The 24,884-nt window shown below is 36.4% G+C and overlaps 1 protein-coding gene across 3 annotated transcripts in view; it reads right to left on the bottom strand.

The window, feature by feature from the left end:
• Positions 1–24,884, bottom strand: part of KCNIP4 (potassium voltage-gated channel interacting protein 4) — a 1,142,821-nt gene that overhangs the window by 918,846 nt on the left and 199,091 nt on the right. Inside the window, exon 1 of one of the 3 annotated variants that reach the window (XM_079154784.1) lies at positions 2,248–2,686. The exons of the other annotated variants lie outside the window; for them this stretch is intronic. Within the exon in view, the coding sequence (XP_079010910.1) occupies positions 2,248–2,335 (88 nt within the window). The 5' untranslated portion in view covers positions 2,336–2,686. Of the gene's footprint in view, positions 1–2,247; positions 2,687–24,884 lie in introns of those variants that run through there. 3 annotated transcript variants of the gene reach the window in all.

The following is a 24,884-nucleotide window of genomic DNA, read 5'->3' as shown; positions in this document are numbered from 1 at the left end:
ATACTTTTGGGTTAAAAGGAAAAAAGTCATCTAAGGCATGTTCACACTGTTTTAAATTTTTGATAACTACAAAGGCGTATGCTGATTGTTCAGGATACAATTAGCAACTTCTTGCATATCTAACCTTAAAGCAAATTTTTTAAATGAATTCAACTCTGCTTCCTACTTCTTCATTAATTACTAGCTAAGGGACTTGAAAGTGCTCTGATGAATTTTACATTAGATCCCGCAATATGAACAGTGTATATTATCACAGCATCTCGTAAATGCATAAATGAGTTTTTCCAAGTAGAATTTTGAATAGTTATAAAGACTCTAACTGGATTTCACAACATTTAATATTGTATGGATTGGTCAGAAAAGATTTTTTTACAAGAAACTATGCCGTTGATCACATTTCTCAGGACATGTATCTTTCTGGATACTCCAACAAAATCTCTTCGTTCTGTTTTTCAAGGCGCCACTCTTAAGGTTATTTTTTTTTTTTCAAAATAAAGAAACCACTCTTGTTTACTTTGATTTCTAAGTATGCAGGGAATAAGGCTTAAAATATTGCTGCTATGTTGGCTTTCCATAAATTCCATATCACAAGCTGCCAACTAGTCATTAGACAACCTGTGAACAGAGACTCTAGTTTGGATTCAATACTTATAGCTTATAACTCGGCAACTATTTGCCATTTTCATAAAAGTCTTTGAAATTGGAAGTTCAATAAAACTATTCCACAAACAGAATGAACAAAAAGGGCAGAACAGGACACCTAAATCCAACAAAAAACAGATAGAATTTTAAAACTGTTTTATCAAAGAGGAAAAATATAGACAACCACAAAAGCCTCATGTAAGCTATTTTGGGGAAATATTTCTCTAATTTTATAGCAAGAAAAAGATCACATATTGAGCATTGTCGAATGAGACATGGTGTCCTAAATGGTACACCATCCTTCCCGGAATGGTTATAAACAGGCAATGCCAAGGTCACAGTGAGGGGACTAAGAAGTCATAACATGAATGTGAAGACCAGGTGAGAAACACAACAGTCACAGAAGTCAGGGGCAGGTTCGCAATAGTTATTCTTCAAAACACTGAAAGTCACCACAATTTGTACTACCTAAGGTTTAGCATCTGGATGTTAGTAGGATATTAACATTAAAATATTAACAATCTACTTCATGTCTGCTAAGATTTAATGGTGCACTCCGAAGTCATTTAATCGTCACAGTTATCCTCTCAAAATTGTTTTCCTCTTTCATGTTGTCAACCTGTCTGTACAAGCAGTTGTGTCGATAACATTCTGTCCTACTTATTCTTTCTAATTATTTAGGTAAAGGAAGACAAATATGAGTTAGAATTTGAAAAGAAAAAATAAAACCAAAAATAGATCTCCAGAACCAGAATCAAAGTGTTCTATTATATCCCCCAGCTCTGTTTTCTCCAAAGTTTGATGGCCCCTTACAAGTATTTATTATCAGTGTCAACTATATCTGGTCCCACCTGTCAGTACCTTCATTATGATATTAAGGAATGACATGGTGGCAGCACTCTTAGGCTAGCCTTGTGATTTTAGAACATCTTTAAAATATTTTCTTTTTATCAACACTTAGATTGAAATAGAGTTTCTATTTCAACTGTGCAAATTTGTAAACACTGAAATCCATTGCAATGAAACAATATCAAACCTCTCAGGGACATTTCACTGTTCAGCAATATTCACATTTTGCTCACATTTTCAAGGAACTCAGGATTCCAAAAGAAATGTCCTTAACTCTTCCACTACCAAGTTCCATGATCAAATACTGGAAATAATCTATGGAGTATAATGCTCCAAGAGTTCTAGAGAATTTCCAAATGCCTGCAGGAAGCATAGCTATGTGCTTTTCCAGTAAACTGCAGCAAGCAGAAGCAAGGGGGAAAAAATACACCTTTGCACAATTATGCATTCTTTTTTTTTTTTCCTTTTTGTAATCTTTCCACTCTGCAGAGGCTGCTTCCTGAGACTGAGGCACATCTAACAGCAACTCTGCCATGAAAACATAAAAGATACATCCAGAGAATCCAGTGCTACCCCCACATTAGATCTGCACTGCACACATTTCTAAAAGCATGAATCTCAGCAAACACTCACAATTGCATTTTATTGACAACATTACAAATAATCACAACAAAGAAATAGTGAGCCTTTCCTACTCCATTTCAACTTCATTACCATGCTCTGCCAGCTTCTATTTAAAAAAAAAAAAATCATTACCTGTATGAAGAGAACCTGTTAATAGTCTGAGAAGGTACTGGGCAAATTTCAATATTTCACGTTTACACCGCTTTCTACAGCCACTCATCTTAAGCAACAAGGTATTCCTCTGAGGAGAGCCAGAAGTCTTTGCCAACAGAAAAAAAAAAAAAAAAAAAAAAAAAAAAGACCGTCTCTGAGAGGAAACTTCTGTCTCAGTTTATGTCACAGGCTGCCTTACAACTCCTGTGGAATTAGCTGTTAGTGCCTGAATCAGAAATTCCTTTAAGAAGCTAGAGAAGCCGGATACAGATAGAACAGTAACAGGGAGGAGAGAGCGCTGCTTCTCAGGATGGTCCCCAAGTTCCTCTGTGGCAACAGATAGGCTGCCGGTTCACACTTGTAGTAAGGCAGCTATGGTGCAGCTCGGCATCCCCTCTCCTGGAGCAAGTGCAAACTCGCAGACCATTCAGAGGGAGGCGGGGCCTGCAACGCCAGCTCATCAATGAATCAGCATGTAAGCAGGTGAGAAGACAGATGACAGGTCACTGGGTCTGAAACCCTTTGGATACCTATAAAAGATCCTGCTAACGCAATCGGGTCCGCTAGGGAAGGATCTCAGGGGCCAAGGTTGTGGAAAACAATTCCAAAAAATAAAAGGGAACTTGGACAGCATTCAGCTCAAGGTCAGACATCAGACAATTCCCTGACACTGTGTTAATCAGATTCAGAAAGCCTAGATGGGGTGAAAGCTCATTGGAGAAGCTGACCCTGATTCTAAACAAACACAGTTGAAGACGGACCAACAAATAGAGGTAATGTTATTCTTTCACAGATAAACAGATTGCACTTCAGGGGTTCAGAGGTATAAAACAAACTAATACCTGAAATTGATTATATTTTCTGCACCATCCAGACTCAGGAATTTGGGAATTAGGAGAAATCCTTGTCTGCTTTTATACACAGTAGCATGCAAACCACAACTCTTATGCTCTGTCCTTTGCCACCAGGCAATGGAGTTCTAAAATTAATTTGGTGCATTATCCTAAGAGCAAAACTGACTCAGTTTCCTCTTAATTCCAGAAGATAAATGCAACTTGCTGTCTTCCTACGTGTTGACTTAAGTTAATAGAACAATCACTGAGGTTTGAAATTTGGACAAAGTACTTTTTCTATTAAAAACAGAATTGTAGAAGCAGTTGCTAGAAAAGTCAGAAAACTACAGGGTTGTTTTGGAAGTGCATTTTTGTTTTTTTCTGAATTCTTAAATGCCCCAGGCAGTTTCCAGGATTTGTCTACACTCTTAATTAATACTCCCAGGGTTTTTGTTTGTTTTTTGCTCATTGTTTAAATATAAACAATATTGCTATGATATTTAGTACATATGGGATGTGCAAATTCTATAATTTAAATACCACAGACATGACTCCCCCACATCCTGTTTTCTGACACTGTAACAATATAGTCAGAACTCATATTTCCCAACAACACGATATACAAAATGATGCTCTTCTGCAATATAGAAAGAAGGAGTCCTAGAATCACAGACTTAAACACATGTAGGGTAACTCATCCCCTCCTGTAACTCTTTCACATTCTCCCCTATCTCAGTGTTCAAACCATTTAAGTGGGTCAATGAAGTATTCTCTTCAGGAATTCTCAAAACTTTAGATGAAAGTGTTTGAGATTAAAACAGATGCCTACACAAAAGGTTAGCAAAATACTATTTGAAGTTCTTACTTCAACAGCTCTGGCAAGAGGAATGGAATCTGTGACAAAGTCTGAAATAGGCAGAACATGATATTATAGTTTGATTGTTGGGCTAATTATTATAAAACCTCATTGACTTATCGATAAAATAGGGATCAGAATACACATTTTATTCATTTGTTGTAAGGTAGTGTAGTATAGGCAATAGTCTTAAGCACAGCACTTTGTTTATCCATCAAACACACACTGAGCATCTATCATGTTCCAGATATGCTTCCGTGCACCAGGAACACAAGTGACAGAGATAGGGAAAGCCTTCAGTCTAATACCCCAGCAGAGAAAATGACAAATTAACAAAAGATAATAAGAACACATCATATAGGATAAGTGCTATGAAGAAAATTCAAACCAGATTGACAGAATAGAAAGTGAATAGGTGGCGTGATCGCTAAGAAAAGGCATCTCTAACTAAAGAAGCTGAGCTGAGATGTAAATTATAAGAAGGAGCCAACCATGAGACATTTAAGTCAGAGCACATTGGGTGGAAGGAACAGCTGAGAAAAGACCCCACACTGGACTAGGGCTTGGTAACCTCCAGAGACAGCAAGAAGGGTGTGGCTGCTGAAGCTTGCTGAGCATAGGGAGGCTTCTGGGTGCTGTATTCACAAAGAACGATGAACAAGAGTTCTGGAAAGCTAGGCTTGGAACAGGTGAGGATGGGCAGGGCCTGTCTGCTATGAAAAGGAGGCAAAGTAAGGGAGCAAGAGTTCACCTGTGGTGAACAAGCACCGTGGACCCGTTTCCTGGCTTGAAGAATTCTGCCTTCTTAGTTTGACATGATCCATCTTTCCAGTTTTGCTTTCCATCCCCTGTGCTTTTGGGGTCCTACACAGGAAATCATCACCCAGACCAATGCCTGGAGCTTTGCTCCTAGGTTTTCTTGTAAGAATCTTATAGTTCCAGATCTATTTAAGTCTTTCAATGATTTTAAGTTGACTTTTTTGTATATAGTATGAAATCAGAGTCTAAACACATCCTTTTGCATGTGGTTATCCAGTTTTCTCAGTACTATTGAAGAAATCATGTTCATGGCACCTTTATCAAAACCATTGCTGGGTATATATTCAAAATAATTGAAATTAATATATCAAAGAGATATTTTCACTCCTATGTTCACTTCAGCATGATTCAAAATATTACATATTAGAGGCAATCGAAGGGTCCTTCAAAGAATGAATAAATTTTAAAAAATAACGTGACATATATGCAATGGAATATTATTCATTCTTAAAAAGAATGGAATTATCATTTGTGATTTTATGGATGAAACTGGAGGATGTGATACTAAGTGTAATAAGCCAAGCACAACAAGATATATATTACATGAGATTATTTTTATGTGCAATCTAAAAAAGTTGAACTCATAGAATCAGTACATAGAATGGTGGTTACCAGAGGCTCGGGGGAGGACTGTGGTAAGGGGAAATGTGGTTCAAAGGGTACAAAGTTTCAGATAAATAACAGAAATATGTTTTATTATTATATTACACAGCTTGATGATAACAATGTGTTTTGCATTTCAAAATTGCTTAAAGAGTAGATTATAAACATGCTCATCACTAAAAAGTATGTAAGTTAGATGATGGAAATATATCAACTAGCTTGATTTAATATATTATACACACATATCACATTGTACCCATAAATATATACAACCATTACATGCAAATTAAATATTTTAAAACATAATGAATTAAAAGTAATGTTGTGGGTATTATTCTGGGGTTAATAAAATCCAAAGTTCAACTTTTAACATAGTAGAATTGAGACAACAAAAAATGTACTAATTTTTAAATTAACCTAATCATTCAAAAATACTTATAACAATGGGATTCAACAGTACTGAACCTGCAGATGTCAGGGGATAATGGCAGATGTACTAGTCAGCTCAGGCTGCAAAAACAAAATACAATAGACTGGGTGGTTTAAACAGTGAATATTTATCTTTCAGCCTTCTGGAAATTGGGAAGTCCCAGATCCAAGTGCTTGCCCATTCAGATTTTGGTGAGGACCCTCTCCTGGATTGTAGGGTGCTGGCTGGCTTCTCACTGCTTCCTCCCATGGAGAAGGAAGACAGGGCTGAAATTCTTCTTTGCTTATGAGGACACTAAGTCCCATCACGGAGGCTCCACTCACAACATCTAGCTCAGTAGTCTCTTCTTATAAGGATACTGATGGCATTGTGAGGTCTCCACCATCATGATTTCATCAAAACCAAAACCCCACTTCCAAACACAATCACACTGGAGGTTAGGGCTACACATATGATACAGGGGCAAGGAAGACAAAGCAAACCTTCAGTCCACAACAGAAATGGCAGGAACAACTATACAATGTAAATGTGATAACTTAGATGAAATGGACCTTTCTTTAAGAAGTATGCAAACTAAAATAACCTACTAAATATGAAATGCATAATTTGAATGGCCCAATAATCATTAAGTAAGTTTAAGTTATAATTGAAAAATGCCCCATTTTTTAGGTCACATGGTTTCATTGGAAAATTAAACCAAACCTGTAAGGAAGTATCCTTACCATTTTTTTAGACAGATTATTTCTAAGTTGCTTAGAACCCTATTAATTTATTGATGCTGGCCTCAATTCTGCAATCCTCCTGCCTCAGCATCAAGTGTCTAGGATTACAGGCATGCACTATTGCATCTGATGTAACAACAATTTTTAACAATTTCTTTGAGAAAACAGACAGGAAGTAATAGTTTCTAACTCATTTTATGAATCTATTTTTAGACTGATCTCAAACTCAGTTAGAGACAATATCATTAAAAAAAATACAAACACCTCTTGCAAGTCTAGGCACCAAAATTCTTTAAGAAACATTATCAAAGAGAAATTGGCAACGTATAACAAGAGCTATATATTACGACCAGATGGAGTTCATCCTAGGGAAGCAAGGTTGGGTGAGTATTCAAAAAGAAATCCAAGTAATCCATCATATCAGGCTGAAGAAAAAGAATCACATGATCATACTAACTGATGCAAAAATATCATCACTTCAATACTCATTTATAATTTTTAAAAAACCACAGAAATAGGAATAGAATGAAACTAATTCCACTTGACAAAGAACATCTACTAAACCCTACATGATACCTACTGCCGAAAAACTGAATGCTAAGATTCACCCTAAGATCAAGAACAAGACAATAGGGTGTTTCAAACTGTGTTATTCTACAGTGTTGGAAGTACTAGCCAATGCAACGAAGTAAGAAAAGGAAATTTAATACATACAGAGTATAAAGAAATGTAAAGTCATCTTATTTGCCGATGATATGGCTCTCTACATAGAAAACCCCAAGAAATCCATTGAAAATTCCTAGAATTATCCAATAAGTTCAGAAAGCTCAAAAGATAATAGCTAAATATTTAATTGTAGTACATGAAAAAATCAGCTGAATTAATAAAGTACATGTGGCACTGAAATTTAAAATATAATTTATAATCAACAAAATAAAATAGTTTCGTGTGAATCTGACAAAACATATATAAGATTTGTGTGCTGAACATTACAAAAAGTCTGATAAAACAAATGAAAAGTTAAATAAATGGAGAAATATCCTGTATTCATGTAAAGGAAGAATTAACATAGTAAAGATGTCAACAATTGGAATAGAAGTTTAAGGCAACTGCAATCAAATACCCATCAAGTTGTTTTTTTTTTTTTTTTTTATGTAGACAAAACTAAGCTAAAATGTATGTAGAAGTACAAGGGAACAAAATTAATGTAATTTTGAAAAGAAGAAGTCTTCAAATCATAATAATTTCAAGGCTCATGTAGAAACAAAGCCATACAACTATGCACAACTGACTTTCAAAAAGATGCAAGAGTGATTCAGTGGAGGAACAAAGTGTGATGCTGGAACAATCCAACACTGAAAGTCTGACTCATAAAACGAGAAACTGATAACCTAGATGTCATCAAATTTTAATACTTTAATTACCAAAAAAACCTCACAAGAGGATAAAAGACAAGCTATAGAGTGCGAGCAATTATTTGTAAACTATACTTACGACAAAGAACTTCTATCTAGAATATACAAAGAACTTTAACCTCCAACAAAGGAAAGTATGCAATTCAATTAGAACATGAGTAGAAAATATGAAGAGATATTTACCAAAAATGAAATAGACAGCAAATAAAAAATATGAAAATACAATCCATATTATTATTATTATTGATGTGCATAGTAAAATTATGGTTTATCATTACTGATTATAATGGCTAAAACAAAAAAAAATAGTAACAAGAAAAAAGGTGATAGAATGCAGAAAAAACGGACTACTCATATGTTGACAGTGGAAATACAAAATGACCTCGCCACTCTAGAGAATAGTCTGGTAATGTCTTAAAATTCTAAACACACAACAATCATAAAACCCAATAACTGTACTGTAGAACATTCATCCCAAAAGAAAAGTTATTTTAAATTACACAAAATCCTGTATATAAATGGCTACAGTATTTTAACTTGTAATCAAATGACCTGGTATTGTGGTTTGGATATGCTTTGAATGTCTTCCCAAGGTTTCACATGTGGGAATTTAATTCCTATTGTGAGTTACTGAGAGGCTGGAAACTTATTCTACTATGGTGTTTAAAGGTGGAACCCTGGGAACCTGCTTAAGATTATAAAAAGTCATTATGGTAGTGTTCCCATCATTAAATCCCACTGGATTCCTGCAGGAGAGACCAGAAAACACACAGACCCATGCACGTGCTCCCTGTATCTTGCCATAAGATATCCTGAGCCACCTTGGAACACTGCCAGCAAGAAGACCATCACCACAGATGGTCCCTCAACCTTGAACTTCCAGAACCATGAGCCAAAATAAATCTCTTTTCTTTATAATGCTGCCCAGACTTGGGTATTTCCTATAATCTCAAAAGGTTGTATGTTACATGATTCCATTCATAACTTTCTTGAACTGACAAGATTTTTAAAAATGGAGAACAGATTAGTGGATGACACAGATTAATAAAGGGGTAGGAGGCAGAGGGAAGTGGATGTTTCTATAAAAGTAAAACCTGACAGATCTTTGTAGTGATGCAAGTCTTCTGTCTCTTTACTGTATTCATGTCAATAGTCCAGTTGTGATGTTGTATTATAGTTTTGTAAAATATCACCACTGCAGAAAACTGGGTAAAATGTACATGGGGTTTCTCCATTATTTTCTTATAGTTGCATGTTAATATATCCAAAAATGAGTAAGAGAACGAAAAATAAGTACGATATTTAAAAATACTTGCTTGAATACCTACTACGTGTTTTAGGTGCTGAATTTATACAAGTGAACCACACAGACAAAACTGGTATCTCATAGAGCTTATATCATAAGGCAGGAGAGGATAAGGGATGGGGGCAGTGCAAATAAAAGGATGTGATCACAAAAGTACTCATGCAAAGGTAATGTCTGAGCACAGATTGGAAGGAGGTACAAGAGTGACCCTACCTAGAGGGGCTACCTAGAGTTCATACAGGTCCTTTCTCTGCATATGTAATTTTCCGTAGCCTCTGGATAATCAGTCAATGCTCTACAGATCATTCTAGGTGGAAATTCTCAAGATTATTCCTCTGTAAGGGCTAATTTTTCACAATGATGCCCAGATAACCAGTATGATCAATCCAGGGAAAGCAAGAACTAATTATCATTTATGTTGCTTTTTTTTTGCAAGGAACCATTTGCATCTATGTATTACTGGAGACTGGGTAGGGAAAATAATGCTGTTTACAATTATTCTCAGGAAAATACAAAACATAATTAGGAAGATAAATAAAAAATGTCACAGAGTATTAGAAAATAAAAAGGAAAAATGATCTTTTAATTATCAGCTAATTTAGATGAAATATAACCACTATGTGCAATAATATCAACAGTCCAGGGTTGCATGGTCAATAATAAGCACATGTCCTTAATGTTTCAAAGAGTCTTCAGCAAAGCCACTGTCATTTACAGAGAAATGTGAGGGACTTTACAACAGCTCACAAGAGCCCAAGGGTTTTCTAAATGAAACCAGTTAGCACTCTTGGCACATGGTACACATAGGCTACAACTAAAAATTAATTTTTAAGGAAAAGTGGCTCACCATATAAGAATGGAAGACCCTAGGATGTGGGATGACTGCAGAAGAAGTGATCTTGCTAAGTAAGTTACAAATGGATTTAAAAGTGTTCTTCGAGATGCATCTCTCCTAATTGCATTTTGGAGGAAATTTTCTTCTTCCAATCTGCTCTTTCAGAAAAGGCCAAGTTTGAGTAAAACAAATCTTAAATGCACTTGACTGACTGTCATTGTTCTTTGGAATGGAAAACTAAATATACCTGATTAAAGGAAGGAAGTTGGCTTCCCTTCAAGGAAGAACCTAGTGATTCCAAGAAGACTCTTGTCTCTCAAAGTCTGCTCCTCTCAGCACATCTTGGTGTGTTCTGTTTATCTCAATGGGAAGAAGCATTGTAATGCTTTTCAATTGTCACAAGTTGCAAAATTAAACATGTGCAGCATAAAAATAGCACACCATGGGGCTGCAAAGAGAAGCAGAGCAGAGCCCTGCGGCAAAGTCACAGGTTTTGAAAGTGGGTCTTGATAAAATATCAGACTAGCTGGTGTCCATTAGAGAGGAATGTCCCAATGCCAGGTCCATTATTATTCCTGAAGCATCACTAATCACCTCCTTTAATGAATAAAGAGCAAGCCAACACACTATTACCGTTTGCATCAACTTTGGGAACAGCTCTATGAAAGCTTTGTGACTTACAAAGTAAGTCAAACCCACTGGCAGAGAAGTTCCCTTCCAATGTGCCTAGATAAAAATCAGTCGAAAAACATCTCATAAGTCTTCTAGTAATGTTTAGAGGATTCAATTGTGGAGGTTTTCCACCATACTTTCTTTATGTAACCAGTGGAGACTAAACCATTGATAAATATGAGACTCCTGGATCACCTTGATATTAAGGAGGGAGATAACAGAGATAATTATTTACCTTTAAGTAGATACACAAAAGTATCTAGTAAAAATTGTGAGATTTAAAAGACAAAAAGATGAAAATCCTGGAGGGCTCAAGAAGGGAATTATTTCTCTAGAAGTACAGAAATAGAGTTATTTTGTTCTGTTTTGTTCTTAAGAGGAAGAGCCACCATTCATCACACACGAGTGTTCCTAGATAAATAAAAAGTGTTCATGATGTAAATGTATGGTTTAGAGAAAAAGACCATTGGATATGTGCACCAGGCTCCCTCAGTGAGACACCACCCACCACAATCCTGCCTTGCTATGACTGACAGGAGGTGAGGAGGAGAGGTGCGTTGCTGATGCAGAGCCCTGAATGTCACTGATAGATGCATGTGTCATATTCAAAAGAGTATAAAGCAGCTCTGAACCCACCTTGTAGAGATATTGGTAGCATCCTGGACTTGGAAGGGAGTTTCTGTATTGGGGTGAAAGACTCAGAGGAGGGGGGCTGAGTGTCAGCAGGATTGCAGGGTTATATTCCAACTCAGAGGTTTTTGCCCAGGTTCTAAGAAAGAAAGCTCAGATGTGTCTGAGTTCAACATCCCAGAAAGTGAGGCTGAAAATGATGTCCCCCAAAATATGTACCAACCATTTTCTTAATGAGAGGCATTTTTTTTCTGGTGGACAAAAGAAGGAATGGGACTCTAATTTAGCATGGGAATTAAACATCAAATTATTTACCTGCATTGAACTGCATCTTATCCCCCATCCCAATAAGTAGCCATGCAATCTCCTGCCTGTCAAAGCACATGTGGTTATTTGGGAATATGAAAACAGTGTCCCACAATTATATCAAAGTTTAATTTCTTTATGGAAATCCTGGAGTTCATCCACTCAATTTTATCCAGACTCTTATTCCTTTATTCTCAACATATCATGTTCAGCCCATTTGTATCAAATCCTCTTGGAATACCTGTTTAAAATGCAGCATTCTTGGGCCCCACCTTCAAGAAACAGAATCCCTAAAAATGGGGCAGGGAGTCTCTTTTCATTATATCCTGATTTTTCAAAATCACAAAATTTTGATAATGAATGTGATCTGTGGCACCTATCCATCTGGAATGAAAGTTGATAAAAAGTCCAATTTCAGGCTAAAGATGACTCTATGAAAGTCTCAGTAACCCAACTGATATTTCCACCTGATGCCACCTGCAGATCACTAAGAGACTGGGATGTGGTCTTGGTGATGCATCCCTAGCTTTCCATGTCAAAAGAAATAAACCAATGAAGGAAGCTCAGATTCAATTATATCAAAGGCAATCAATAAATAGTTTCAAAACAAGCTGGATGCTCATTTGGCCTCAAGAGAAGTCATTAACCACAGGCCCTCCTGTGGTGGTGTCTCTTGGAATCTAATGGACTCTCACAGACATGGTAACCTTGCCTTTTTACAGCTTGTTATTGGAACGGCCACACACATGATCTGAATTTTCATATCCAGGATGCTAGTCCCTTTCTTCCCTCTATTAACGGTTTTTTGAAGATTAGTCCATTTTTTTCTTTCATATATACTATGTGACTGTTTTTTGCTTCTGAGGGGAGAGGCACAGGCCTTGCTGCTTTATTCTCCTGTGAGGCAAGATCTTAGAAAAGGTCATTTTAGGTCACAGGTAACTAGGTAAAGGGTGGAAGTATAATAAAAATAATTGCAAAGAGCAATAGATTTGTTGACCTTCCCCCTAACCCCACCTAACATATATAGACATAACTTGATTCAGTGAATTTTTATTGGGTTTCTATTTACCAGGTAGAAGTTGGGAACTAAGTTTCAGATGATGTAAGGATACATAAGGGACATGAAGAAATGCTGAAGAAAGGTCAATGGTAAAGGTCACATGTCAAAGTCATTCATACTGAAGTGGCAGTTAAAACTAACATGGAAGGGAACACAGGGGTATCTTACAAGGCTGATGTTGCCTGGCTTGCATTATACATAATAGTTGAGATCAACTTTTTTACTCTATCATAAAACAGATAACCTGCTTATAAAGAGAAGATATAAATTAAAACTAAAAACAGACCAAAATAGATGTTAAAATGGCAAACAAAGAACCACTCTACAACTATTATGATCAATAAGAAGGATGGTATTAAAGTGGAAGTATTCTTTTTTTGTTCAATAAAGAGTATTTTCTCACTTATGTAAACACCTAGGAATATTAAAAGGAATTGCATTAGATAAACACAGAAATATATTTACTCAATGATATCTACCCCCAGTTATAATTCTCTTTGCTTTGAGCAATCCGTTTGTGCTAGTTTTCATTGAAGCTTTGTATAACTACATTAATGCCGTAGGCCAAATGCCAATAGAAACAACACATTTCCTACTTCATCAGCGAATAATTACCCACATCATATTGTAACAACCACCAAGGCTGCCAGCACATACAACTTTCAAATTATATTGCTTAGGAGAAAACACACAGGCAGAACATTGTGGAAAACACTGCAATAGACCAGCAAGAAAACACAACTATTCTCCCCAAATTACATATTCTTGTTTTGACATACATAAAGCAAAATATTAGATTATAGAGAAAATAAAGACCTCTTGTGAATTTCACTTCACAACTCCACACTCAGTTTTGACTAGGTAAAGGCAAAAAAAAGGGTTGATAATTCTCCAGGCCTTTTGAATGCCCCTGAGTGTGCCTTAAGGATGCATTTCCAGAGAGCAGTCTGAAGACGATTTCACTGCACATACTCCCCTGGCACTTGCGGACATACTCCCTTCTCATCAGAGCAGCGTGATTAAATATTCAGGACCCTGCCATGGTGGTGCATAGCAAAGTAACGCAGGGCTCTGACCTTCTCCAGGAAAATCAGTCAGGGAACAAAGGCGTGACAATGGGTGACACTATGTGCTGTAACCGAAAACCACCTAATGCAGTTTGCATGTTACATACTCTTCAGTATGGTAAGCGTGCTGCTAAACTTCAACTGCAGAAAATGAGCTAAGAGCCTCTTAAAATGCATTTTGCAAATTCTTATGCAGATCCTTCTAGAGCTGACCCTCTGCTCCATGTGCCAGGAGCGGGAGGCAGTGGGATGAACACTGGAATTATGGTCAGGCCTGTGTCCTGCTCTCTGAAGCTAGGCAAGTTGCTTTAGTCTAAAATGCCTAATCTTTAAACTAAGGGCCTTATATGAAATAGCTTCTACTTCCTTCCTAGCACACACACAAAATTATATGTCTGTATACAGAATTCTAAATGTTTTTAAAGAGCCACAGAATATACCATGACATAGATGTACTTTTGTTTATTCACCCTGACACCCAAACGGGCAGAGAGGTGCTGATTTGGCCTAAGACATTGAATTCTCCCTTTTCTATTTTCAGCTGTCCTAATACCACAAAGAGTACTGCCCAGAAAGTTCCATACATGTGTGCTTATGATATGAAGCTTTCATTTCTATAGGTCAGTGTCATTAACTTAGAGACATGTCTACCACACATTGGAATGTGAAAAGGCAAGCTAAAAAAAAAAAACACACATATAATATGATCCTCATTTTATGAATAAAACTCAATTCTTTACCGGTGTGTATTTCCTTTGCACAGAATTGCAAACTAGTCCATTGGAGGGAAAGAACAGATGCCAGAAGGAGGAAACTATAACAAAATGGAGGTTCTCAACAGGTCATGCTAATATTTAGAATATGAAAGTATAACATTCATGAAATTATGAAAACCAGTAAGACCCTTTTTGACAAAGAAATAGGATTAATGGAAAACACGAATTCCACCGAATGATAAAAATACAGGCAACATTTAGTTGGATTCCTTCTGTTACTTTTATAAGGTTTTAGCCAAAAAAGCAAAATGAAGACAAAAAGGAAATTAATGAGTGTGATGTGAATTTCCTAGAATGACCCTGCAAAATATCAGTGGTATTATCTATCCTCTATGGGCCGAATACAAGGATGAGAACATCTCCTATTTTTTGAATTGGTCTTCACACAAAAACATATGAAGTAGGTTACCCCCCAGAAAGAATGCAGGAACTGAGATTGAGAAGATTAAATGAATTACCTATATTTCTATATTTATTGAAGCATTAAGTATCACAATGTAAATGTGTGCCCCTCTTCCAATTGTGTAAGTTCCCATCCCACCATCCCACATGCTGATTTGGGCCAAGACATTGAATCCTCCCTTTTCTACTTTGGGAGTCACTGAAACTACAACAGATAAACCTACATTTTTTAAAATATTTAAAGTAAAAGTTAATATGATTGCTTATAACAATACCACATTTTGGAATAACACCATTTTTCCAGTCTAAAACTATAGAAAGATGATATTTGAAATAGAATCCTAGATACTATACTTCATTTGATAATTTAGTAAAAGTGCAGCAAACTAAGCAGAATTTCTTGGAAATTGGGTTATGTTTATTATTATTGTATTCTATACATGATTTCCTTGTTTGTTCACTGAAAAAGGCTTCAGAAGTCTCTCCCCATCCTTTATCAACCTGATAGGTATATTTTCAATATTTTATAATTTTCCTCTTGGCAAAGGGTTGTATATTTCATGGGAATTTGAGTGTTCTACCAATGAGCTGTATTAAAACCCTTTTGCAGATGAAATAACTAAAGCTTAGTCCAAAGTCACATGCTCGTAACAGGCAGGGCAAATTTTAATGTAATGCCTTATTTTTCTTTCAGCAGCACTGGAAATAGAACTCAGGGGCCCTCTATACTGAGCTACATCGCCAGCCATTTTTATACCATGTGCCTTCTTCTGAGATAAGCATTTTCCAGGGCTTTCTCCTAATACAGTCTAAAATCTCTTGGTTTGCTGCTCAAACACAGATTCTTTTCCACCAATGTTTACACCAGCACCCTGACCACAGACCAAGATCATGGGCAGCTGCTGAGGTGTGGGATTTAAGTTTTCCATTTTGAGATCTGAAAAAAAATCTAGCCATGGAATCCATTCACCAACTTTGTCTTCATTCTGATCCTTTTTCTTTCTAAGCACGCACTCTTCAGGAAATAAGGTTGCATAGGCATTTGCTCTATCATTGGCCATGTTAGAAAGGACAAGGACTATAGACTAAAGCCATCCGAGAGTCCTATGCCAACTCCTTCACTTGTTCCCCATCACTTGGTCCAAGTCATTTAAAATGTCCAAGTCTCAATTTCTTCATGTGTAAGAGTAACAAATAATGTCCACCTAACAGACCTATCCAATAAAATTCTTGTGAGAATTAAATGAGAAAATGTATTTAAAACATATTGAAAGTATCTCTTATGTTTGAGATGTTTTGTCAACAGAAGTTGCTGTTCCTACTACTGTTGTTACGAGACTCCATATGGGGAAGGGGATTTTTAAGAAATAAATATAAAATAGTCAGGGGGAGCATCCAATTTCTGTGCAAGTACCTAGGAGAATCCTCTTAAACACTACTATGATTATTATTTAGATGCTAGACATCAATACTATTTTAATTAACTAAGCAGTTAATAGGTAACATAGGAATATATCTGTACTTTTTTTTATCATGTAAAAACTGGCCTTAAAGTCAAAAGGGAAAATTACCAAAATGATTGATTTTCAAAGTACAAGAGCATAGAGAGACTCATGGATGCACTTCATTCACTCCAAAAGACTGTAAAATTGAATAACAATGGTGTAAGTATGTGTGCATTTTCTGACAAGTGTCCAGAGCATCCGTTGACTTCTAAAATTTCTAATACTCTAAAAATAATTCATGACTCTCTACTAGGTATATTGGGCATTGGTAATATAATAAGTCATCAGCTTCTTTTCCCCCTTAGAAACCTGAGTAACACATTTAACATATACTCTTAAAAATAGAGTCTGCTGCCATGTTCTGGCATTGTTTGAAATGATGTTTTCTTTTGATAGTTTTATAAAAATTATAAACTTTCTCTCAAAAGTAACGGGTTGTAGTCAGTAACTGCTGTACCTTCGATGGTTCCTGATGTACTTACTCACTCACAGGGGCTGGGAACCATCCATCTCTCTTTCCCTGGGCATATTGACTACTTTAAAATCTCCCTTGGCATTTATCAGCCTGCTTTGTGAGTCAACTACATCAGTAAGCCCTTCTTTATTATTGGAAATTCATGAGAGGGGCAGGGAAGAAAAGAGAGAAGGGTGGGTGGAAGAAAGAAGGTGGAACAGAAAGATGAGAAAAGCAATGAAGAAGAGCTGGAGCAGGAGCAGAAAGAATTCAAGGAAGAGGGGGTGAGAGGAGGGAATGTAGAAGGGATCAGGGAGGAAAAGGGAAGGGGGAATAGGACTTGGGAGCATTTAGCATGGTGAAACATGGGTTCTCGAGAGAGAGTACTTCCCAACCCCTCAACTTCCTCGCCCTCTCAGTACACTCACTCTGAGATAAAGCAGTTGAGGACAGCCTGACCTACAGTTTTTAAAGTTGCCTGTGGATAAGTATTACATAGCACACTTTAATACACTGCAGCCTTTATCACATATTCTATTTTATAATACCAAGTTACTCTACATCAGTGTGCACTTCTTTATCTATTGTCAAACTATTTTCTGGAGGATGAATGAGGGGACAGAATCCTCTGTAGTGAACTAGAACAAAATACGTTTTATGTTATTTTCACTCATTTGTCTTGATACCATTTTGGAAGGTTTATCTCCACCACTGCTGCCGAGAGATAAATTGTTTTCAACTCAGTTTAATGAATTGTGGATTGAGTTTCTTATGTCTTTCCTTATATTAAGGTCAAGAGACAGAAAAATTGTATCAGCTCTAAAAATCGTATAGGAGTGCAAATGTCAGGGGTGAGTTGCATCAGTCAAAAAGTACTAACTACAAAAACTCATTTTATAAAAATTAACTTGCCTTCCTCTTGAAAAGATCTTCCATTTTCATGATCTGGTTTCCAACTTTTTCTTTTTCTTTGTACTTCTGGTACCATAATTGCAAAATATTTCACTTGACTCTCAGGTTATTCATACACACATTCATCCACACATTTATCTTCATGAAGGAAAACAGAATCAGGTTACTCTGATACAACTTCTCAGATTTCTTTGAGGTCAACATTAAAGTGAAGACACTTGGGATCTATTGGAATTTAATGTGCAAAATTTATTAATGTGGCCATGTGAAGATCCTTTTTTCTAATGATCTCAATTTTATGGGGAGCAGTGAAAGTTACAAATAAAGCAAATCGGTTTTGGTCAGCTTTGGTGGTCATTCAGGTCTCTAGGGAAAACTTCAAGTCTATTGGCAGCACCGTTCAGTGTATGTATGGGGCCAACATAAAAGTCTTTCAGTTTCTGATAGGAAGCAGAAACTTCTAGTTCTTTTGAACTCTTTATTAAGGAGCTATATTAAATGAAGGCATGGAACTTAGTTATAAGATGGTCTGTTAGACATGTTCACTCCTATAAGTGAGTCATCTGGGATCACATATTCTGCCATCCAGGCTGATTAACCCATTCCAATTTCCTCCCCTTCAAAGCTGGTATGACTCATGTCTGCCATTGTAAAATGGCTTTGTTAATGAAAGCACAGGGCTGTGACCAGATATTGCTGTCTCTCCATTACTTCAGTCATTCTCCCATGTGGGATGACTCTTATGAGCTATGTGTACGTAAATTTAGAAACACCCTCTGAGAGGCCACTTCCCTCCCAGGTAGAGGGCAAGAAGCAAGTTCTCATGCAGATTCACTTGGCCTATTGTCCTTTCAGAGATAAACCCAGTACACTGGAGTTTCTCAGTTCATATCCTTCCGTCTGATGGACTCCAAGGGCACTTTCAAATATCACCTTCCTCACATAGACTCAGAATTGTCCCAGGTCAGTGTTTCTCAACTGCAATATTATTTGGGGTCAAATAATTTTTGTTGTTGTTTTGGGGTGTTGCCCTGAGAAATTTAGAATGTTTAGCAGCATGCATGAGCTCTACCTCCGGAGTGTCAAAAGTATTTCCCCAGCTGTGCCAATCAAAAATATTACCAGGCATGTCTTCTTCATCTCTTCTAGAGAAAATAACTGCCCCCAGTAGAGAATGACGGTCCTAAGTCCATGACTTGATTCACGAGAGTGCCACAGATTCTTCCCTCTAGCCTTACTGACTCAGATTTTACATGTGCCTTTGGCAATATTAACTGTATAATTCATTATTTCACTATAGATTAACTGTATAGCTCCCTAGAATCCATTGGAGTATTACAGTAAATCAAATGCACACATGATTTAGGGTTGAGCATTATATGACCCTCTAGCAACCATTGTCTTTACAAGAATTAGACTACTGCAGAATAAATGGGGCTTTATTTCCCTAGCACTACAAGTTTATAATTACCCAATTAGAATCCTAAGACTAGGGCAAAAGGGGTAACAACCAGTAATCAAATTTTATTCTTATTTGTCTCTTATTTTTCTCTATAGAAATGAACTGATTAGACTTCACACATATTAGCCCTCTTGCTCCTGTTCTGACTTCAAGGTTGTTGACCACTTTCCATTTACACTGTCCCCTATCACTGCTTAGTAGCTTATTCTGTAACATACTTCTCACTAGGAGCTCAATTTCATATTGAATCAATAAGTATCCATCTGTTCTTCAGTATTTTAATAAATCATCTGCTCAGAACTATGGCACCTACTAGGGCTCAAGTCACCTGTCTACCATAATGGCATCTTCTTAATTCCTCTGCTCTAAATGGTCCATCAGTGCATCATGAAGACATTCAGAACAAAAAGAAGCAAGAGATGGTGGTTTTTCAATGGGGAAAAAAGAGAAGAGGAAACACACTTTCTTAAAAATATCCCTGGCTGACTTCATAACTTCTGAAGAACTACACTACAGAACTAAAGTAATGCCTGTTGTAATTGTAATTGTCTGTAGTTATGACCTTGAACCTTCCATAAAGAAATACATATACTATAAGAAAAGGAGAAAAATAGTACTATGTTTAGAAATAGTCCCATCTCACCTTTATAGAAGATGTAACACTTTGAAGGATAAACTTTAATTATCTGCAAAGTATGCTTATTTAGAAGACATCTTTCCTAAATAAAATAGTTACTGGCCTATTTATATCTATGCCTATTAGGTTGATTCATATAAAACTACAGCTTTATAAAGACCAAAATTGACAATTATATATTCAACCCAAGTATCACTAAGTTCTGAAACACAAGACAATACAAAATAGTCCTGCATCCTTCAAAAGCAAAACCATTTAAAATTTCATTAAAAGAATTAATTTCTATTTTGCTAATATTTCATGAATTTTTTTTATAATATGGATAGTTTCATTATCATGGGAACCCAAGAACATTAACTATAAGTGGTAAACTAACCCAAGAGTGAGGAATTACTCCATGACTATATAAACAATGGATAAATAAGAGAAGTAGGTGATTATTTTAATGAGCACATCTATTTGCAAAGGACAGGTCCTGAATCCTCAATTATCTATTTTGCCAATATTAATGCATTTTTATTTCAGATGTCATAGACATTTTTGGTTTCAAATCCTTTGCAGCATAATCAATAATGGGCATTGCTTTTATCATTCTCAAAATGACAGTGCTCAGCAGAAAGGACTTCACACACAAAACAAACCAATGATTTATATTAAGTTTCAGGGCACAACGACCACCCTACCACGTGATCATCAAAGAAGGAATATTTTCTTAAATGAAACTGCTTCAGTTGTTAATCCCTGATGTTGGCTAATGTTGTAAATCAATAAGAGATACTTGCCTCAACACATGGTATAGAATGTAAGAGAGAATGTCAGAGAGGACACAGAAAAGGAGACAGAGAAACTAATTATATTAGAAACCCAGGAACTCTGGAATGAACTCATTCCACCTCAGAGGAACATAAAGAAATATAAAGGAATCAATTTAAATTTATTATCTGCCTGCTGCTACTTCAGCTGTTGTTAACAGACGCTCCATGAGAACCTATGGGGAGAAAAGCATTTTCATAGGTTCTCTTGGAAGGAAGCTGGGGAGATGGTGTTGGAATGGATGTAAATGTGGGTACACGGTACTTCATCAGGACTGAGTTTAGTGTTACCATCTCAGAGCAGCTAAGCAGCTTCACAGAGTAAAGTTCAGGAAACAGCTATTGAATAAATAAATGATACCACTATTCCTATGCCCTCTGGAAATTCGTGGTGTGTACAGCAGAGGCTAGTATTTGACTTTGAACTCTCATCAGCAAAGGTCAGAAGAAATGTTCGTCTCAGGTAAAAGAAGAAATAATAGTGAGAGCACCAGTTATTTGATACCTTTTCTACATCCGTTACTGTCACTTTATTCTCTAACTGGTGATGAAAAAGAACTTCTAATCTTCAAGTTTCCATTTAAACATCTCCACTTCTCTTATGCACAAATAGGTGCGTTAGGCCAGCTGCATGTAATACCACATAAAGAACTTTCCATAGGTAGTACATAGTTCTTCAATTTCCCCAGGTAAAATACAAATAGGACAAAAGATTCAAGAGAGCAAAAGAAAATATCCAATCTTCCAAAGATAAATGGAGACTCACAGAAGATAGATATTAAGGAAAATTCAAACCAGACTCTACTTTCCTGATTCTTTTTTTAAAATATTTTTTAGTTGTAGATAGACAGAATGCCTTTATTTTATTTATTTAATTTTATGTGGTGCTGAAGATCAAACCCAGTGCCTCACCCATTGCTAGGGAAGCACATTAACACTGAGCCACAACCCCAGCCCTACTTCTCGATTCTTATAACCAAATGCAGGAATTTTTTAATGTGTTTTTTCTTTGAGTTTGGTACTATGATTATCAACCTGTTTTCACAGATTTAAATGACCATGCTCTACAATAAAAGGGAAAAATTCAAAGCTTTTGTGTAACACTAGAGCTTTAATTCAGAGTTTGATTAAAATGTTCAGTGCACTAATGCAATGTTTACATACAAAGTACATTTTTTCAAGCACAGACACCAGCGCCTGGATCTGTAGCCTAATTCTGACCTTACTAGCTGTGTACCATTAATCAAGTTACTTAACTTCTCTGCACCCAAAGGCAACATATGATTATACCCGCATTTGCATGTTTTATAATAATTTGTTTTCTTCTTTATATTTTGTCTTTTGGTTTTCCAAACTCCCAATAATGAACAACATTTAAAAATAAATAATAAGAACCTGCATGTGGTAGACAAGGCACCAAGCAAAAAGTAGACATCAGACTGGGTGCTATCTCCAGTACCATAACTTTCTGTCAGTTACAATCAACAGTTTCCATTTTTTAAATCAGTTAATGGAAAGTATAAGTTAGGTACTCAATTTGTGCAATTAAGTAGTTTCTGAAGTTAAGTACATATCAGTATTGAAGTTATTCATCAACTGACTGAAAACATCACACAAAAATCCCTCTGCCTTCTCATCAGTTTTTGAACTTCATCATTACAGCATTGAGCTCTTGACTACATATCCTATCCTAATATATCCAATAATACTTTGGCTACCACACCAATAAAGCACAGTTGTAAACTCAAGACTTATTATTCACATGGTCTACACAATTCTTTCCTTCTTCCATAGTAATAAACTAAGACAAAGTCATCCTCATGACCACATTAAAGTTAATTTCCTTCCAATTAGGTGTCATATTCATAAGACATGACTCTGCATTTAGAGAGTGCTTATCTATGAAGGGAATTTAAGCACTGCTTATATATTGTTATTTATGTATATGCATCACAGATGTAAAGACAGATTTTTTTTTTTAATTTCAAAGGTATCCACTTCTGATTTGCACTTATAACTTAGTGTCCTGAAGTGCATAAATGTCATATTCAATCACATTACTACTCCATTGAGTTCAGTTTTCAGTCTCTCACAAACAAGAGTTATATTATAGAAAACTTCTCAGCTATTCAATCTTTGGCTCGGAGCTGAAGAAAGCTGTAAAATGAATCTAAGCCAGCTCTGCATTTGAGATTCTCTCAAGCCCAACTGGGAAAGAGATGAAAATGATCTTGGTGTAGAGCTGGGCTCTTACATCTGTGCTTTGGGCACGGGAGGCAGGCAAAGGGGGAGAACAGAAAATGTGCTCAAGGTAGGCATTACTAAAAAAGATTTTGCAATAAGTTTAAGAAACAAGTAGGGTTTCACCAGGGGCTAGGAAAGAAAACAAGGAAGTCCTGATTCCTAAGGACAGAAAAAAGAGCAGCTGAACAGCAGACACAGGAATGAGCTGGAGAGGGAAAAACTGGAGGACAAGTCCTCTGTCCCTGCCAAATCCACCCTATTTTTAGTTAGCATAGGCAGATTGAATTCCACACACCAGTTAGGCAACACTAAGATTTTTAATTGAGAATACAAGAATCACAAGTCAATTCACATTATAATAGCAAGTTTGGCAGGATGCTGTGGTTGCTTTGCTGTTTCCCTGACTCCAAAGAGTACTGGTGAACCTCTGGCTCTCTTGCCAGTTGCTGCCCCTGTGGCCTGTTATGGCTCTGTGAAGTCCTCCTAAAACATGTTATCATCGCCAATGACTGTGCATATTTACATTTAAAATATTTTCACGTGGTATGGTGATATTTTTAGATAGGCTAGGATTAAGCATAATTTTAATGTATATGATTATGACTACATATATATTCTTAGGCAGGATGTATAATGTTTTAGAGAGGAGGTCATAAAAGAATTACCAGTGATAGCAACATGGTAAGGGAAGTTGGGTCTTCAGAAAAACAACAGAAGCTCTATAAGAATTCTTTTGATCTATCTACTTAACTACCTACCAGCCTAGATAACTACTTTAAACAGATTTCTGTGGTATGAAGGTTCACAGTCTAAAAAGACCTGATGGGTCATTTGCTACCTTAGTCTTCAGTCCCATTTATTTTCCTTAAGAAATGATTTCTCAAAGATGGGATACATGCTTCAGGTATGTCAACTCAGACTTCAGTCATTAAAAACTAAGTCATGACAAAACAAAATTCAAGGATGATGATAAAAATTTATCCATTTTCTGAATATGAAGACTCCTCTGAGATAATAGGTCCCTAGGACCTAAATTAGAGAAGAGCTACTAGAGAAATTGTTCTACTCACTGCTCCACTCCTTTTCTGAGTAATAACTTCAGTTCTATAGGTTTTAATTTTTTTAAATTTTTAATTGTAGGTGGACACAATACCTTTATATTTTTATTTTTATGTGGTGCTGAGGATTGAACCCAGGGCCTCACGCATGCTAGGTGAAGTGTTCTACCACTGAACCACAATCTCAGCCCCTTCTACAGGTTATAAGTCCACAGGTATTTAAATCAGATGTGGACTTTCATCCATGTGTACACATTGTCTCTTTCCAGCACTGCAAAACCCACTTTAAAGGCTCTGAAGAACTATTAAGAGTAGTGTGCCTAAAGGAGAAGTACTTTATTGAGAACAAGAAGAGACAAGTTTAAAAAAAAAAAAAAAAAAAGGCACAAAGAACTCACCATGCATGGCTCAGGAAAAGTCTGGTGTCCTGAGAGCTCAGTCATGCATGATTAGAGGATGTAGACATGTAAATGTTGGCCCTATGATAATTTACTCTCTAAGGCAAGAATAAGGTTTCTTTCCTATCCTTATGTCACCTCACAAAGAAGAAGCTTTGATAGAATGTACTCTTTAGGGACATTATTTGATTGTGGTCCTTTTGATATAAATGATTTCTGGCCATGAGAAATACCCTGTTCTACTTAATTTTTTAGGGTTTTTTTTTTTTTTTTTTTTTTGTCCATGAGAGTGCTAAGACCACACTGAGTCATGACCATATTATAAGCTTTAGAAAATAACCCCAGAACATTGTTCAATCATTTTTTTTTTTTTTTTGAGATGAGGATCTTGGTAAGTTG

Source organism: Sciurus vulgaris, assembly GCF_902686455.1.
Source record: "Sciurus vulgaris genome assembly, chromosome: 9".
In the NCBI taxonomy this organism is placed as follows: domain Eukaryota; kingdom Metazoa; phylum Chordata; class Mammalia; order Rodentia; family Sciuridae; genus Sciurus; species Sciurus vulgaris.
Note: the sequence above shows the minus strand (reverse complement) of the source record. Positions and strands in the feature narration are given on the sequence as shown.